Here is a 17,933-nt window from a genome sequence, read left to right as displayed (position 1 = left end):
TTAAGTCTACACACACTTCAAACTCCGGGGCTTTAACGAAGCATTTCCTCGAGGGAAATCAGAGACAGTGAAAGAAAAGAGGGAAGGGATAAAAATAATCCAGCATAGAGTGTGATGACCTGAGGTGTTTATCTCCATAACAATAGAGTATAATACAGTTCTTACAGCTTTTTCTTTTGCTCACCATTTTCATTTATAACAACTTTGAAATGATTTTAAATAATGGCAACAATAAACTTCCCTTACAGCTTATTAGACAAAAACAAAGAACTACAGAAGTACTGTGATTTTTTTTTTTACTGATGTACAGTTTGGAGGAACTTTGGAAACAGAAGAACAATCTAGTTTACTGTTCTAGAAGATTTCTTTTATTTTACTTACTTTATTAATCCCTGAGGGAAATTCTGGTTTACACTCCGTTATTGACAGACATGCTTCTCGCTCAAAATACACACATAGGGACGTGCATTAGTAGAAAGATGTCAGAGTGGAGCTGCTACACACTGCCGCGCAGGGAGCGGGCCACAGCTGTTGGGTCTTCGGTGCCTTGCTCAAAGGTACCTCAGCAGTACTTGGGACGTGATCTGGCACCTCTCGAGCTAACAGATGAACTTCCATATTATGGTCCACACTGGGACCTGAGCCAGCGACCCTCCGGTTCCCAACCCAAGTCTCAACAGGCTGAGCTACTGTTCCCCCTCAAAAAAATCAAAACTAATACCACCCAGGGCAACTTCAGCAGTAAAATGTTGTTTACATATTGATGATCAATATAATTAAGTTTTAGAGTCAGATCTAATAATATATCTTTTTACCAGATAACAGATGTCAGTAGAAACATGCAATGTTTTAATTGTGAATCAATTGACTTGTAGGACATCTATGGAATGATAATAATATGAGTCTGTGGAGTTCTGCTAGGTGTCAATAAGGCTGTTCTGTTATTTCAAAATTAGACTTAGTTGGCAGTAACTGTCAGGTTCAGTGATGTTGGGTTGTAAAAGCAGGAGGTTGTGTTGTCAGGATCATACACTGTAAGAAGTGGATATAGTCACTGCGATGTCACTCTTTGGTTTCTAGACTACTATTTTGAAGTCACAATTTGGCATTTTACTTTTCCTTATCTCATTCTTTTGGGGGTCGGTAGAAACAAAATTGATTTTTACAAAAAGTTGAATGCCCATGCTAAACTTATTTGATGAATTTTGCCAAGCACTCTGAATGGGACCATATTATACAGACTGGACTGCATGCTTTATGAAAGAAGACTTGAAACTAGTGATAGATAACAAATTCTCAGGAAAATGTTTCTGAGGCGATAAATAAAATGACATTTATGTTCATTTCTTCAAACACTTCATACACAGGTTGTCAAAAAAATGTTGATCCTTCGACATTTTTCAACACCACATGTTCAATAACTATTTAATATTCGTTAATGATCAGTTTTAATGAAGTTTAAAAAACATACAGATCTTCAGTCATATTTTTAACCATAAACTGCTGCAAATGAACGAGCAGCTGTGTTCCTTCCAACTCCCACATCAACAAACACTCATGTTTTTTAGGTTACATTTAAGTCTTTAACAAACAGGCAGAGGAGGTGTAATCTCTTCATTTCACAAATTCATATCAGTAATGAAATGTTACAACAGTATTTATGTCACTTAGACAGTGTGCAGGAGATTGCCTGCAATTTCTGGTAATTAAAAATAAGAAATAATCAGGTGCCTAGGACTTCAAATTTTGTAGCTTGTATTAAAGCAGATATTGAGATCGTAGAAGTCTACTGGTATTGTTTCAAAGTTCAAAATTCTGGTACCATGACCTTTCTTCTGTATACGCTGACTTTCAACCAGAGCTGATTTAAAATACTTCTGCCTTTGTTTGACTTTTCAGATACATTTCACTTCTTTTGAACAGGTATAAGGGCGTGATCACACTAGCAATCTCTACCGTGCCTAAGCACGCTTCACCCCTAAAGTCCAGTTCGTTTGACCAGAGTGATCGTACCTCAAGCACGGCACACTTCCTTGGCTCTTGCATGCTTCGGAGAGGTGTACAGTTCATGCACGAGCACAAGAACGCAGATACACAACATTGGCAGCCTTCATTATGAGGAAATCCAGAGTGTTCTGGCTGTATCGGACTAACATGAGTCAAAATAAGCCACAAATTAGCTGTCATGTTCTCTGTGTTGTTCTCCGATGTGCAGACTCGACCATGCGTCACCTTTATTTTTATATTTATTTATGGCTTTTTCTGATTAAAAAGACTCAAAATAAGTCTGTTTTAGACCTGTGCATTATTAAGTTGTGATTGACCTCTACTGGAAGCGAAGACAAGTGCAGCTTCAAATAAACCCACGAAACACTGAAAGTTTTCATCTATTGGTTTATCTATTGATCTTCCTGTTATAAAAATAAAAGCATTGTTGATGTATAAATCAGAAATTAAGGAAGCAAGTGTGTGTGTGTGTGTGTGTGTGTGTGTGTGTGTGTGTGTGTGTGTTCATGTATCAGTAGCAGTCCACAATGACCTCCTGCCCCGGATGTGTGTCTGAACTAGTGTTCGCTGCCCGTGCAGTCAGAATGTCCTGCAGCAGAGAGAGGGGAGAGTTGTGGATGTGGTCGCTGCTTTGTGTCAAGACGTCCAGCATGTTGTCTAAACCCAGAGAGCCCAACACCTCACACAAACCAACAGTCACACTGTCCCCTCCCTCAACCGCACACTCCTCTCCCGTCTCGACCTTAGCCATCATGTCCATCTCTTGGGCGTCATTGCTCTTTTTTATCCCCAGTATCTTTCTGATCTCTAGCCCCCAGCCCCAGCCAGGAAGTTCACAGGACACTCTATCAATTGTTTCTGTGGAAGCATCTTGGTTGCCTAGCAACAGAGGACAGACCGTCTGTCTGAGTGTTATCAGCAGTTGACAGGCCTTCAGCGCCACGGGCCGATCACAGTCAATCACACTGCTCAGCAGCACCGAGACAACTCCCTGCTCGACCAGATTCTTCAACACTCTGCTCAAGTCTGACGCCACCTCCTCCTTGTGAGTGTGGAGGGTGTAGGCCTGCTCACTAACTACACCATAAGGGTGCTGTGCGTCATGATGTGTGTCCAAGCTCTTCCTGTAACCCTGCCGACCTGAAAATATTTCATCCATGAGCAGTTCAGCCAACTCCAGCGTGTGAAATTTGACTTCCCAGTCCAGATCTGCGCTGCCCTGTGAGACGACGGAGTGAACACTCTGCGTCAGGTGAGAGGCGGAGGAGGACGTGGAGAACCAGGCGATGAAGTATTGTACCACAGCCCTCCTGGCGAATCCCTCTGTGTCTTTGGAGAGGATTTCAAGCAGCCGGCTCACTATTTCAGTCTGGAAGAACAAAGAAGTTCTAAACATTCTCATACACGTATGAGAAAGGGACAGGTACAATGCTACAAGAAAGTATTTACTGTATATCGTATTAAGGCTAAAGACATTTAAAGGCATTCAATTATTAGGATAAGTATTGCATACAAAACACAATATAAAAATATTAATAGTAGTCCATAAATATTTGTGTCCTGAGTCCGATGGTCTCTCAGTGCAACAAATATAGACACAAATAGTGCTGTAATGCCTATGACTCTTAGACAGCGTGCATTTCTTTAAAAGCAGAGGATGCGAGCTGGGAAATACATTGTGATAAGCTAAACAACCATGATGACTTACAAGGTACTGTACAGTTAGTTAAATTGCCGAAAGATATAGAGACGAGCTAACTGGCTTCTTTTTATAACTGAAGGCTTCTCTGTGAACGAGTGCAGTAAAGCTGTCCACACTTCTCGCGAGATGACCTCGGCACATGTAGTGCAGTAAACAGGGAACCTGCATGATGGGAGAGACGCCATTCTCCCTGTTAAAAGTTATTGTGCTATTAAATTGACCTTTGAAACTACTTTTTTTTAAGTGGAAACTTACATATTGTTGCTTTATCATTTGTGTCTCACAACCTTTATCTTTATTCATGCTAATTTGATCACTTCAATTTTTGACTTCTCATATTTATCTCACAGCCTCCTGGGTCGTCTGCCTTAAAGAGAGAGAGAGAGAGAGAGAGAAAAAGCCTCCAAGCTTTATCAAGTTTTAAACAAAAATAAAATTTGCGATATTAAAAATAATTTGGACCGAGTGTATCTAGAAAGTTAGATGCCAAAATATACAAAATACTTTCAAGTGAGCCTTAACGTTGATTAATGAGTCTTGTGCAATCGGGTGTATAATAAGTCCAATGTTGAAACAGTCTGCTTACCTCCTCCTGAGTATGTGCTGCCCCCTGCTGCCAGCTGTGTGTCAGAGTCTTTGCCAGTGAAGAGACAGCGCTGGCTCTAACATAGCTCTCTGTGTCCTGAAGCGCCTCCCTAAGGAGAGGAGTGGTCGAGCAGCCTCCCAGCAGAGCTTCTGACGCAGAACACACCTCCTCTGCGGATTTCAGTGAGACACTGACACCTGCCAGGTGTCCCAGAAACTCGACGGTCGAGTCTCTCACTTCCCAGCGCATGTCACACACACGCTTCTTCACAACCTCCACCAGATCTGACCGTGATAAACATGCATTTAATTTCAGAAACACAATATGTAGCCAAATATAATGCAAGTATGCTTTATGTGTTGATTTATCACAGAGGAGTGAATTATTGATCTTCCATGCATTTTACCTCGTCTGAGCTGGTCTGTTATAAAGGAGAAGTCTGTGCACACACTGATCCACTTTATTATGGCTTGGTAGGTCTTGTGGATAACCTAACAAACAAAGACAGTCATAACAATGAGAAAGAAAGAAAAACGAGACAGTCATTGAGAGACCTGGTTAGATACATTTAGTAATCCTGCTAAGGAATCTCAAACTAAGACTAAAACTACAAGAAAATTGGATAACAGCTAAAAAGACACATACAAGACTGTCCTTTCCTGATACCTTCAATTTAAGCCCTTCCGTTGATGCTGCCCTTCTGTGACACAGGCCCGTGTGCTGCTGTTTGATGGAAGCAGCTAAATGTGTGCAGAACAAATTTCCCCAAGAGGACAATAACATGTATCGCATCGTTTCTCATCATTACTCATAGAATTTCCTCACAAAACTCTTGAAAATTTCAGGATTTCACCCAAAAATACTTCAACTTGAATATTTGCGGGGGAAAAAATATGAGTAATGAGTGTTTTTGTTTTCTCCACTTTAGTTTGCTTTTAATTGCAGGTCAGTGACCGAATAAAAACATTTTGTACTCACTGTTGGCTCAGAATCAGGATTCTCCAGATATTTGACCAGAACTGTGAACACTTCACTGATCTTCTCCTTGGCTCCTGAAACACACAAGATGAAGGATTCAAGCATCATGTTTCATTACATCAAACACACTGTTTATAATGTTGTTCTCATGTTGTAGCATTTGTTTATGTGTGAGTATATGACAATGTTTCATCTCATTTTCTTCTTGATAAAATTGTTAAGACAAATTCTTTTGACTTTTTTTGTCATAACTTTTATACTTATTCCACTTCCTCCTGCTGTTTCACTTCTAAAATGCCCGGTTAAGTTCAATTATGTTCAGTTGTCTTTTCAATAAACGATTCCATTAAGCTGAGGTAAAGCATTTAGTAAATAAAAACATGTTTCTTTTTTTTTTTTAATTGGGATCGATTCACATAGAAACACAGTTTCACCTGGGCTGCTGCTCAGAAATGTCAGAGCATCCAGAGCACATTTCTGAACTTTACCACTGCCGATCACATTCCTGCAAATGTCACCGCAGCCAGAGGACGATGAGGTGGAGACGCCTCTGCAGATCCTCATCAACGACAGAACTGCAGTGATAATTAAAGCGGGAGGACAAGGGAGGAGGCCAGAGGGCTGTGGGAAAAACAGAGACAGGGACTGTGATGTAACTCTGCTTCACATAGCAAATTACAGCCTTTTTTTCCCTCAGCTATGCTTTCAGTTAGTCTCACCACGAGTGTGATGTTTGATGTGTTTGTCAAACAAGTACAGATCAAAGAGATGCAGGAGGTTTTATTCGTCAGATGGTCTGCCCTGGTAAACTGCTGATCATCTGCTGCAGGAACAAAAAACAAAAACAATAATAATACTAATTAGCTGTATGATGCTGCACAACAGACTGTTTTCTTTATTTTCCTACTCCGTGTATTTTACCTGATACGTCTGTGCCCAGTAGAGTGTGACCAGTTATAATGTCGAGGGGAAGCAGTAGTATTCTTACAGCTTGCGGTGTGTGGGTAGTATCGCTGCAAAGAAAAATTAAAATAATTAGAAAAATAATCCTTGGTTAATAACTACAGGATGCACCTCAGTGAAACATAACCTCTACATACTAATAGTGTGTGCTGATGGTGAATTCTGCACGAGGGTGTGAAGTTCTGCATTGTACAGATACTCACTGATGACCACTGCGAAGAAAAGCAGCTGCAGCTTGAATGACTTCTGCAGGTTTGTTAATATTCAACATGGATGATAGCAGAGAGCCGACACGCTGGACTAACACACTTTCAGTTCTGGAGCTGCTGAAGACAAACATGGACACTGTTTTATATTACAAACACTCAATATGTTATATTACATCATTATGACATCGCACAATTACGCAACAGAAACTCTGTTAGTGTACGCCTGGATTAAACCAGTGCAGCCTACCTCAACTTTTCCTATAAATTCATTAACATTTTCTTTGGTTTGTTACAGTCCTCACTTGGCAGTATTCATGTTGGAATTAATCATTCAAAACAATTAAACTCATAGTGTTCATGTTAGCACAACTGCATTCTTACATATATTGTTTATGGTCAAATTGAGCAAAAGAGAAAGTTCTGTGTACAATAGATTCTCTTTCCTACAGGGGAAAATCTCTTATCTGAATCGTATTTATGGCTTGAATCAAATCCGAGACACACATACAGTAAAGCCCAGATAATTGTGTTAAACCCTCAACATGCTTTACTCCATCAAGGTCAGGTTTTTTACTCCTTAACCGTGTCACTGACAAGATATGTTTTATAATTAAATCCAGCATGCATTTGCTTTTTTAAAATACATTTTAAAATACATTTTAAAAATGGGGTTGGTGAGTTGTGATTGTAGCGGTAACTAAAATGTCAGTTTAATAACATGAATTGTCATTAGATTTGATCCTGCTAGTCTCTCTTCTTCTTTGACAGCTGTCTGTAGTCTACCTGTATGCAGCCAGAATAACTTCCAACAGAGGCAGCGTGAGCTGACTGTAGCCTGCTGTCACCACCTCCTCCAGAGACCCCGACACAGTCTGGAGCAGCTCATCCCGGAGAGGAGGCCTGGCCTGGGCCAGCAGCAGGGCAAGCAGCTTAAGGGTCTGCTTAGTCTTCTGGAGCTGTGTGTTTCCTTTAGGCACTATTGACTCCTTGAGGTACTGTGATACCACCTTGACAACAGCAGTGTACTCTGCACTGGTTTCCATTGTGACTGCTGGTTGTTCTAAGTCTATGTTTGAGGCATGTAGTGTGCGCCCATTAACTTTTTCCTCTTTCTCATCCATGCTGTTACATCCTGAAGACGAGACCGGCTGGAATAAGAGCAGGACGTCGGCGAGCATTTGATTGGCAGCCGCAGCAACAAATAAGCTTGTGTCAGTCTGGAGTTGTATGAGTGGTTGTATAAAATCTGGGAAGTTGGGAAAACAGATTGCAGTTACAAAGCGGTGCAATTTTAAGTATGCATTCCCTAATTTTACCTTATGACGTACAAGATACGAGAAGAGATGGTCATATGAAGTGTTACCTGATTGTACAAAGAAACTGAGAGCCTTCGGGTGCTGCAGAGAGTTTTTTAATCCCTGGATCCAACCAATCCTTAAACAGGGATCCTCCCAGAGACCCGCTCCTTGCCAGTGCTGCAAACTGAAGGCCTGGTCCAGAGCAGAGCATTCCTGCAAAAAGTCAGAATTTTTACACAAAAATTTTTAGTCAGTGTTCAAAAGGTCTAAAAAATGTGTAAATGTACAAATGACTGTGACTCTACCTGAAGTGTTAAAAAGCCATCCTCGGTGGCTGCAAGTAAGCCGGTGAGTTTGAGCGTAAAGGAAAGGACACTAGGCTCTGAAGCTGTGTTGCAAACCACAGTGGAGATGAATTCAGTCACACATGGGCAGGACTCCAGCACAGATTCCCCTTTTTTGGAGAAAAAGTTGAATGTTGAGACAGTGTTGCAGATCTAATTTCCACCTATCAATACATCGGTGGTTCATCATGGTTGTGTCACTATCAAAAGTTATCAAATAGTACATTTAATGTAGCCTTGTAACATGCAGTCACATTGGTGTTTAGTGGGGACAAGACAGAGCTGTTTTAAATGCACCTAACACGTGTCTAGGATTAGCCACACAACTAAAACTACAAGAAAGTACAGTAGCCTACTAACCGGTCTTGATGAGCATCGTGAACCAGTCCAAAAGTTTCTCCAGGCTTGTGTCATCCGGCAGAGACCCTGAGTCCGCCAGCACCTTACACACCCTCGGTAGCAGCGATACACACTCACTGTCCATGGTGCAAGTTTGTGTTTTTCAAAGAGACCTGGGCATGTATAGAAGTATTGACCTCCCTTTGTACTTTTAACAATGTGTAAAAGTCAAAGTGATCACCTAGCCGATATAACAACTCATGTTTCCTTATAGTTTTGCTAACTAAACCATTTCGCGGGAAGTGGTTTCAGATCTACCGGTGTCTGGCTTCCCCCCTTTTTTTTATTTTTTTTATTTTATAAGTTTACATTTGTGACTTATAACTTTGACACCTGCGCCGCAAAACTAATCTACACCCATGTGGATATGGCTAATCGCGTATTTCCAGGTCACAGACGCAGCCGCTCCATGTGCTTTACAACTCTACGTTTCCCGCGCAGCACGCGCTAAAGCCCTAACGAACTGTTTCCGGAGTTACGCTTCCGTCTCTCTTCGTCCATTTTCGCGTAATCGCACATGGTGCCGCACCGGCCGAGGGACCGCCAGCCTCTTCGTATTTCTTCATTCTGCTTATTTTGTGGCGAGAAGTCCGTCTCGTAGCCCCCTGATAGATGCAAGACACGGTGGATATGGTGGACGACCCAGAGTATGAAGAGGAAGAGCCTTCCTTCAGCGACCCTGAGGACTATGAGGATGACGTCGACGATGAGGGTGAGGGGCGCAGCAGGAAAACTCCCGGCTTTCTGGCCCTGATGCTAACACTTAGCTCAGAGCTGCACTAATTTGGCTCAGTGGCGGTGCTACGACAAAGCTAGGTTAATGTCTTAATGCGAGGCACTCCCAAGTGAGACGAGTTGAAGAGTTAAATCGTCATTTCCTCAAATATTTTACTGACATATCAATGATATAACAGATGTTCTTACCGTTTGATTTTTAACGCCCATTTGAGCCTCATCCAGACCTCAGACAATCATTTACTGAGGCCTTGTCTCTGCCATTTAAGACATTGTAATATGTATGAAACTGACTAAAGGCTCTTCTAGTTGTATCTGTGTTGAGAGAAAACAGGAAACAAGACTGATACTATCACATTTGCAGTCTCAGGTCTTCATGAGTCAGCTGGTTAAAATAGGCCTTTATTTAAGTGTTAAGTGTATTAGCACAGGGTTAAGGGGAGTATGCTGCATGATTCCCCTCAATAATAATAATAACTTTATTTATATAGCAGCTTTTAAAAACACAGATTTACAAAGTGCTTTGACAAACAAGAACAAAGCAAACTAAACCAAACACAGAAGAACATCAAGAACAGGAAGAATATAACAAATGCGAAATACTAAAAATAATTAAATACAAAAGAACCCAAAGTGCACGATACCCAACAGACATGTATAACCCAACCATCACAAGAACCATTATAAGAACCCAGGCAAAACAAGAACCCAACAACACAAGCTGAGACCAAGAGGAACCAAAGATTTAAAAATATGTAAGAAACTAAAAGAGCTGGAAAAAATAAATAAAAGGATAACAGCAATAAGAGCAATAAAAGAAATAGAAACAAGTGGTTAAAGGATCAAAAAACCCAAAACTATAATATTAATTAAAAAAAAGTAAATATGAAACATAAATAGACAAAGTAAGATAAGAAATTACCAAGTTAAAGCATAAGAGATTAAGATTGCTGATCAAGACTGCCAATAAATATGATCTTTTTTTAACCATACAAAGAAAATCCCCCTTTATCTAATAATGTTAAGTCGTTTTTATAGGACTGCCGTGGGAAACAGAATGCAGGGATTTATGTAAATGAATGACGAAAATAGGTAATACAGCTGCTTGTACATTAGACAGCCAACTTGAATCAATGTTACAACAGACCCATAATTCATTGGATCAACACTAATCTAGACCATTATCTTGTACACGTTTTAAAACACTGGTACAGATGTGTGTGCATTCGTCAGATGTTTAAAAAAGTCTTTACTGTATTCTTAGTAATGCACATTTTAACACAGGCTTTAGATAAATGATGATTTACTTTAGTTAGACTTCCTGTTCAATTGCAACACCCCTGATTAGGTGTAGCTGAGTGCCTGAGTGTTGCATGAAGCATTTTCTTTCTGTCCCCATGTTTCTTGTCTGTCTTATTCTACCAGTCCTTTAAACCCTTTTAAAAAATCTTACATATATTCTGCTGGTACTTTCAACAACGATCACAAGAAGGCCAGTGGTCCTCTTTGAATTACTGATTAATGCTATATTTCCAACCCCTGATTTTCCCATCTCTCTCCTCTCTCTTCAGAGCTCCTTGGTGACATCCTGAAAGACAAGCCTCAGGAGGCTGATGGCATCGACTCTGTGGTTGTGGTTGACAACGTCCCTCAGGTCGGCCCGGAGCGTTTGGAGAAACTCAAGAACGTCATACACAAGATTTTCTCCAAATTTGGCAAAATCACCACTGAGTTCTATCCAGAGGCTGATGGCTTGACCAAAGGGTTTGTGTTTTTCTTATTTCACTGTCTTTCTTTGTTATGCCATTATATGGAGTTAACTTGGAATTGAATGTTGAAAAAGACTCATCTGTGACTCATTTCTCACACAGGTATATCTTCTTGGAGTATGGTGGACCTACTCAGGCCCTTGAGGCAGTAAAGAACGCAGATGGATACAAACTGGACAAACAGCATACGTTCAGGGTCAATCTCTTCACTGACTTTGACAAGTAAGTGTGTAGCTTTTATTAATAAATGCAGAAAAGGTAACAAAAAAATAATGTGAATCAAGTAGATTAATTTTTTGTGCTAACTTCCCAAGGTACATGAACATCAGTGATGAGTGGGAAACTCCAGAGAAGCAGCCTTTCAAAGACTTTGTGAGTGTGCTTTTGTTGTTGTTGTTAATAATAAATAAAAGTGTTTACCCTTTAGAAGGTTTGTAAGTTGGGGTTAACCTATATGTACCCCCAACCCCTCTTACCCTGAATTTTTTGTCTCTTCAGGGTAACATGCGTCACTGGATTGAGGACCCAGATTGTCGCGACCAATACAGTGTGATCTACGAAGCCGGAGAAAGGACTGCCATTTTCAATAACGATGCAAAGGACCCAATCATAAGTGAAGAGAGAGCAGTAAGTAGTGGACCACTTTGAAAAGCACTTTTGATGTTGCATTTAATGTCATTAATTGGTTGCAGTCTGCTTGTAAACGAACAAATTCTGTTTCTTGGATGTAGCGCTGGACAGAGACGTATGTGCGCTGGTCTCCTAAAGGCACTTACCTGGCCACCTTCCATCAACGGGGCATTGCATTGTGGGGCGGAGAGAAGTTCAAGCAGATTCAGAGGTTCAGTCATCAGGGGGTTTCCCTCATTGACTTCTCACCATGTGAAAGGTAATCATCACTTGAGTGATTTTACTGACATTTTGTGGAAGTATTAGCAAAAGATACTGAGTGGTATAAGTTGTTGCACTTTTGAAACGTAGCACATGATTTCCTAATGAGCAGAAACTTGTACCAATGGTTTTAACTGACCTCAGCATTCACTTGTATTAGTGTGTATTTATTTAAAACAAGAAAGACAATCAGTGTAATATAACTAAAGAATATATTAGTTGTTGTGATTATATCCGTCTAGGAGATTAATTTGTGGCACCCTTCTGAAGCTTTAAACAATAATTTTCTGTCAATACGAGCCCCATGTGATACATTTATGTAATCAATTTTACAACATCTGTAGAAACAAAAGACAAGACACATTATTTGACTTGACTCTTTCTTACATTAAGCATGTGAGATTACACAGTATCTGAGCTCTCTGATGCTCCTCCTGTGCCAATGATCCCTCCAGGTACGTGGTGACCTTCAGTCCTCTGATGGACACCAAAGAGGACCCTCAGGCCATCATCATCTGGGACATTCTGACTGGGCAGAAGAAGAGAGGTTTCCATTGCGAGAGCTCTGCACACTGGCCCATTTTCAAGTCAGTACTCTTTGCTTTTGTCCTTGTTTTTTTTTTTCTCTATTCTTCAAATCTTCACAAGCGTACTCCTGCAGAGATTGGATATATAATAATGAGCCATTTTTCTTCTCAGATGGAGTCATGATGGGAAGTTCTTTGCCAGGATGACCACAGACACTCTGAGCATCTATGAGACCCCAGTGAGTTGACTTGCAAGAAAACACGTTGGCTGTATTTATGTAGATTGTGGAAGTGACACTAAAGCCATGTTTCTCCTCTTCTCAGTCCATGGGCCTGCTAGACAAAAAGAGTCTCAAGATTACCGGGATCAAGTAAGTGTCCTTGATTGTTTAAATGAAATGCTTTCAATGTAAACAGTTCTTTATGGAGATATTAACAACAGCCTGTGTGGTTATGTGCAGGGACTTCTCCTGGTCTCCTGGGGACAACATCATAGCATTCTGGGTGCCTGAAGACAAAGACATCCCAGCCAGAGTGACTCTGATGCAGATGCCTTCCCGTCAGGAGATCCGTGTCCGCAACCTCTTCAACGTGGTCGACTGCAAACTGCACTGGCAGAGGAACGGAGATTACCTATGTGTGAAAGTGGACAGGACTCCTAAAGGAACACAGGTACACAAGCGGAACAAATGGAGGGTTAAAAGCTTAGACCTCTCTGATGTAAAACAAATGGTAAACTTTTCTTTCTAACTGTTTCCAGGGTGTGGTCACCAATTTTGAAATCTTCCGCATGAGAGAGAAGCAGGTTCCTGTTGATGTGGTGGAGATGAAGGGTAAGAATATAATAAACAGCACAATGTTACTCATTAGTTTCTTAATGTTAATAGGTAAACATTGATTTAATATTTTTGATTTCTACTTTCCAGAGGGCATAATTGCATTTGCATGGGAACCAAATGGCAGCAAGTTTGCTGTTCTGCACGGAGAACCTCCCAGAATCAGTGTCTCCTTCTATCATGTCAAAAACAACGGCAAGATCGAGCTCATAAGTGAGTGGATTGAGCAGATGCATTAATTGTCCTATTGGCCATGAGTCTAACATTTAAGACACTCCATAAAGACTAACTGTATTTGGCACTTCTCCTTTTTCTCCAGAAATGTTTGACAAGCAGCAGGCCAACAGCATCTTCTGGAGCCCGCAGGGACAGTTTTTGGTGCTTGCTGGACTCAGGAGGTCAGTTAAATCTGTGTGTGTTTGTGTATGCAAGAAGCCCCTGATGACGAACCAAATAACTTTTCTGACACCTCGTATGAGAGCTACGCTCCTGATTCTAACTCAGTTCTGAGGCTCACAGTGTTCTTTTAGTATGCATTTGTGTTTCAGTCTTTTTGTGTTCAACCTCTCTTTTGTTGTGTGTGCACAGCATGAATGGAGCTCTTGCATTTGTGGACACGTCAGACTGCACCATGATGAACATAGCCGAGCACTACATGGCGTCTGACGTGGAGTGGGACCCGACCGGTCGCTACGTCGTCACCTCTGTCTCCTGGTGGAGCCACAAGGTAAGTGCTGCTTCATACCCGATGTTTTCCTATTTGCAAAAAAAGAAAGAAATCTTGGTGGATTGGTGAAAATACATTCTGAATTGTTTCACCTTTTCATGTTTGTGTCTAGGTGGACAATGCGTACTGGCTGTGGACATTCCAGGGCCGTCTTCTTCAGAAGAACAACAAGGACCGGTTCTGTCAGTTGCTCTGGAGACCCAGACCTCCCACCCTGCTCAGCTCAGACGCAATCAAGGTTCCATTTTATCTATGTCTCTATACAGTACTGTATAATCTTGTTTCCACTGTGTGGTACAGTTCAGTTCAACCCAACACACTTTTAGTACAAAGTTATTTTAGTGACTTTGTTCTAATGAACATAAACCTCCTCAATAAGGGCAGCTTTTATCTTTCATTTAAGCTGATCATCACAGCACCTCAACATCAGAGTACTGTGATATTGTCTTCAGAAACACAGAGACATGTCTGCACTCCTCAATTTACAGCAATGTGGTTTTGCAGGTTTTACAACTTAAAAATTCCAAGTCGCGTGAATTACAAAATAAAAAAACTTTTTAATTGGTGTTAGCTTGGCTATACAAAATGTGAGGGGTCTGTGTAATGTGACTTTCCCCTCCAGCTTTGATTCTAGTCCTACACTACTGTGCTATGACCGTATTGTACCCATTCTGGACTCTTCCTTGAAGAAAAGATCCATGACAGAAACGAGGACAAAAAACAGTAGACATCTTTTTAAGAGGCTGTGGCTCAGTTGATAGAGTGGGCAAGACACTTAACCCTGAATTGCTCCCACTGCTTTGGTAGCGGTGTATGAATGGGATTAGTTACTTCTGATGGATGATACTACATCAGTGTGTGAAAGGGTATGAGGTGGGTGTGACATGCGGTGTAAAAGTGCTTTGAGTAGTCGGAAGACGAGAAAAGCGCTATATAAGCTCAAGTCCATTTAGGTAAATGGAGTTAAACTACAGTTCTAAGCCGTGCCATGCAGTGGAAAAGTGGTTTTTGTGTACCTGGAGCCAATAACGACAAAAACTAAATAACTTTTCTGACACCTTGTATGAGAGCTGCACTGCAGCCCTTGATTCTAAATCTGATCTGAGGCTCATACTTCATGCTGTGGAGTGTACATTCATCATTCATGTCCCTCTGTGTCTTGCAGCTGATCAAGAAGGATCTGAAGAAGTACTCAAAGATCTTTGAGCAGAAGGATCGTCTGAGCCAGTCCAAGGCTTCCAAGGTTTGTTTTGTTGTTTTAAACTGACCCAGGCTGTTTACATTCCCGTCTCACCTTTTTAATATGTAGAGTTTGACTATAATTTAATAACAGAGACAGTTTTGAACGGATCCCTTTTTGAGCCCCTTTAAATGTTGTAGTAAAATACATTACACATGGTGCATATTGGCAGTCCCATAATTAGTGACTGGAAGCTAAATGTTTAATGTTTGTTTGAGTAGGAGCTGGTGGATAAGCGCAGATCCATGATGGAAGACTACCGTCGCTACAGGGAGACAGCGCAGCAGACCTATCTGGAACAGAAGGACCTCCGCCTCGAGCTCAGAGCAGGTGGGAACTTTCACCTTTATGCTTTAACAATTGCTCTCCTCTCTTAATCGCTGTTGTCTCCAATTCAAAAAAAAAAAAAAAAATGCTGACATTCCTTTGTGTCATCTAGGAGTGGACACTGATGAACTGGATAGCAATGTGGAAGACTGGGAGGAGGAGACCATTGAGTTTTTTATCAACGAAGAAATCATTCCCCTTGGCGATCTGTAGTCCCCTACGCAGGTAACACTTCGGCACAGACAAGCTGACAGTTTCACCCTGACCCTATCCAAGAGCTGCCTGTGTTACTGTAACTAGATTGGACAAGCTTGAAGAAACCAAACATTGCTGGTGCTGAGAGCTGGTTCAGAGCAGATTGGTGCCACTGTGTGTTAGAGTCAGGGTGTCTGGCAGTGTATTTTTAACAACCTAAAAAAGGACTTCTGTTTTTGGTGGAAGGATTTGCGTAATTGAAGCAAATTAATCTTAATATGAACAAAAAGGCAGCAGCAACCAGTTGATGGAAATGCACACTGATACGTGTCAGTGTCGCACACAGCAATTTCCTGTTATTTTTTATTCCGGTTGTGGTAGTAAAATTAAAGACATATTTGTTTCTAAAATACAATAATAACACCTTTCACATGATCAGGCTTTGTAGTGTTGTATTTACAGGCTGTCTGTAACAGACTTTTAAACAAATTCCATATCTGGTTCTCTTTTCCAACATAGAGTCCATCTCATAACATCTGTATGCTAAATATAACAGTCAATCTGAAAATTGACTGAGGTTTAAACAAGGGCCAAGACTTAATAACAGTCGATGTATTTCTAAATTCTGAGTAGTTTGTATTCAGTGTTTTGATCCTGATAAATGATCTCCACCAGCCAACACAAACATTTTCACATATTTACTCCGATGTGCATCTGACCGCTCTGATAGTTAAGAGTTTTAAGTGCCACTGTTTTGACATGGTTCCCATATGATGGCAGCCTCCTGTCCCACAGGGGAGATGGGTGGTTTTTTTTTTTTTAGGATGTGCTGCTCAGTGCCCTGAGTTGTAGCACATTTCAACACAGATATGTCTTTCAGTAAAAATGTTCCCATCGCCTCAGATAACACCATGAACATGACGTCAACATTTTAATTGAATATTGACTCAATGGACACTGGCTGCAACTGTTGGGTACCAATTAATTCATCCCTTTTGCAGCTGCACACTTTGATGAATGAAGGCATTCTTCTGCGTGCTCCAACAAAATCTTTGGGCTTCACGGGAGAGATATCATGTTTCATTCCTGCATCATCCTTGTATCATGAATTGAGCCTTTGAGATCGACAACTACTGCTTGTGTATTATTCGCTGTCTAGACACTGACCTGAATCTACTCTTCTATCACACAGTCCATCCGATTTTGTGTGGAAGGAGGAGAGAAGAAGTGCTTCATTGATAGGAGAAGGACGACGACCACCCTGTGAATCTTGAGGTTCAAAATCAAAAGCCTCAACATTTAACTTAAGTGACATCATCAAAGCCCGCCTTACTGATCAGCAGCCACATCAAGAAACGAGAGAGAGATAATACTTTGTGTTGAATATTCTCTACTTGTCTCTTCACCATCTCACCTGCCCCATTTTGTTATTTCTCTCTGGAAGTTAACATATGACAATACTGCCTTCTTTTTCTATTCATGAATTGGAGATACTCACTCTCTAATCTCTTATTGGACCTTCTTATTACGGGGAGTTGTTTTAAACGTCACCATGGTAGTTAGGGCAGCACAGAGTGCCATACCAGTCTGGGTTGGAGGTTTTCTAACCAAACAAGTAACCATCTTAAAAATTGTGCTGATGTGGCGCTATAGTGGCCTGTATCCTCCTCCTTTCCGACTCCGCTTTCACACAGGGAGAGGGCATGCAGCGGGAATAACTTTAAATAAACCATCAAACACAATACTACCTGTTTGTGTCCTGGTTCTTTAATATATTGGGATTCATGTGTCTTTGTTTAACCCTTGCAGAGAAATCAACCTCAAGTACATAATGACTACTCTAGACTCAGTGTTCATTGGTGCTGAAAGAAATATTGTTGTTAAATAGAAAATGTTTAAACCAATAAATCTAAAAAAAAGTTTTTCTGAATAAATTAGATAATTAAATCTCAGAATTGCATGAAAAGTCTTCATGGAAATTAAAGCAAAAGCTGCTTTTTTCAATTTGAATAATGAGATATTAGTATCTCAAAATCCCCCCCAACAGAGGATCTAATTCAAGCGCCTTAAGAAAGCAAACCTGTATTAAGTAAATACACTTTTATTCGGGTACAGTATGAGACATTCAGCTATAGTCTTGACTTTGTAGAAACAGATTGTATTGTAATTAGTTTGTTGACTTTGCACAGACACCTGAGGA

General features: G+C 40.8%; 2 protein-coding genes and 2 non-coding genes across 7 annotated transcripts; 3 read left to right on the top strand and 1 right to left on the bottom strand.

Annotated features, from left to right (window-relative positions):
* Positions 1 to 146: 146 nt before the first annotated feature.
* brat1 (BRCA1-associated ATM activator 1) lies at positions 147 to 8,853 on the bottom strand. Of its 4 annotated transcripts, none has more exons than XM_065956131.1 (12): positions 8,448 to 8,853; positions 8,049 to 8,197; positions 7,809 to 7,956; positions 7,229 to 7,691; positions 6,440 to 6,562; positions 6,195 to 6,286; positions 5,993 to 6,093; positions 5,708 to 5,894; positions 5,274 to 5,347; positions 4,702 to 4,786; positions 4,296 to 4,579; positions 147 to 3,376 (listed from the first exon to the last, which is right to left on the bottom strand). In XM_065956131.1, exons 1-12 carry the CDS (start codon positions 8,569 to 8,571, stop codon positions 2,519 to 2,521), a joined length of 2,688 nt encoding a protein of 895 aa, XP_065812203.1. In that variant the 5' UTR covers positions 8,572 to 8,853; the 3' UTR covers positions 147 to 2,518. The 4 variants fall into 4 exon arrangements, with proteins under 4 accessions (XP_065812203.1, XP_020495355.2, XP_065812206.1 ...); XM_020639699.3 differs by having other exon boundaries at positions 148 to 3,376; positions 5,993 to 6,096; positions 8,448 to 8,852; XM_065956134.1 differs by having other exon boundaries at positions 148 to 3,376; positions 6,440 to 6,559; positions 8,448 to 8,852.
* A 116-nt stretch (positions 8,854 to 8,969) lies between these two features.
* On the top strand, positions 8,970 to 17,475 carry eif3ba (eukaryotic translation initiation factor 3, subunit Ba). The gene is made up of 19 exons (XM_020639701.3): positions 8,970 to 9,198; positions 10,793 to 10,985; positions 11,093 to 11,212; positions 11,305 to 11,362; positions 11,489 to 11,617; positions 11,722 to 11,879; positions 12,337 to 12,468; positions 12,581 to 12,647; positions 12,733 to 12,779; positions 12,870 to 13,080; positions 13,169 to 13,241; positions 13,335 to 13,457; positions 13,564 to 13,642; positions 13,833 to 13,971; positions 14,084 to 14,209; positions 15,137 to 15,214; positions 15,433 to 15,541; positions 15,651 to 15,763; positions 16,926 to 17,475. The coding sequence occupies exons 1-18, from the start codon at positions 9,099 to 9,101 to the stop codon at positions 15,749 to 15,751; spliced, it is 2,043 nt and encodes a 680-aa protein (XP_020495357.1). The 5' UTR covers positions 8,970 to 9,098; the 3' UTR covers positions 15,752 to 15,763; positions 16,926 to 17,475.
* LOC114920528 (small nucleolar RNA SNORD60) lies at positions 13,678 to 13,759 on the top strand. The gene has a single exon (XR_003808847.1). It is a non-coding gene; the product is annotated as a small nucleolar RNA SNORD60 (small nucleolar RNA).
* Positions 14,992 to 15,081, top strand: LOC114920521 (small nucleolar RNA SNORD60). Its single transcript, XR_003808840.1, has one exon. It is a non-coding gene; the product is annotated as a small nucleolar RNA SNORD60 (small nucleolar RNA).
* Positions 17,476 to 17,933: the final 458 nt, after the last annotated feature.

This window comes from Labrus bergylta, chromosome 1 (assembly GCF_963930695.1).
Source record: "Labrus bergylta chromosome 1, fLabBer1.1, whole genome shotgun sequence".
NCBI lineage: Eukaryota > Metazoa > Chordata > Actinopteri > Labriformes > Labridae > Labrus > Labrus bergylta.
The sequence above is the reverse complement of the archived record's forward strand: the minus strand, read 5'-3'. Positions and strand labels throughout refer to the sequence as shown.

Excerpts from the sequence above, each read along its gene's own strand:
- brat1 (XM_020639699.3), bottom strand. The coding sequence starts at position 8,571 with ATGGACAGTGAGTGTGTATCGCTGCTACCGAGGGTGTGTAAGGTGCTG. Across the intron at positions 8,198-8,447 it reads CACGATGCTCATCAAGACCG|GGGAATCTGTGCTGGAGTCC; the intron begins GTTAGTAGGCTA and ends TCTCCAAAAAAG. Across the intron at positions 7,692-7,808 it reads CAGTTTCTTTGTACAATCAG|ATTTTATACAACCACTCATA; the intron begins GTAACACTTCAT and ends CCAACTTCCCAG.
- eif3ba (XM_020639701.3), top strand. The coding sequence starts at position 9,099 with ATGCAAGACACGGTGGATATGGTGGACGACCCAGAGTATGAAGAGGAA. Across the intron at positions 13,242-13,334 it reads TGATGTGGTGGAGATGAAGG|AGGGCATAATTGCATTTGCA; the intron begins GTAAGAATATAA and ends TCTACTTTCCAG. Across the intron at positions 13,643-13,832 it reads GTGCTTGCTGGACTCAGGAG|CATGAATGGAGCTCTTGCAT; the intron begins GTCAGTTAAATC and ends GTGTGTGCACAG.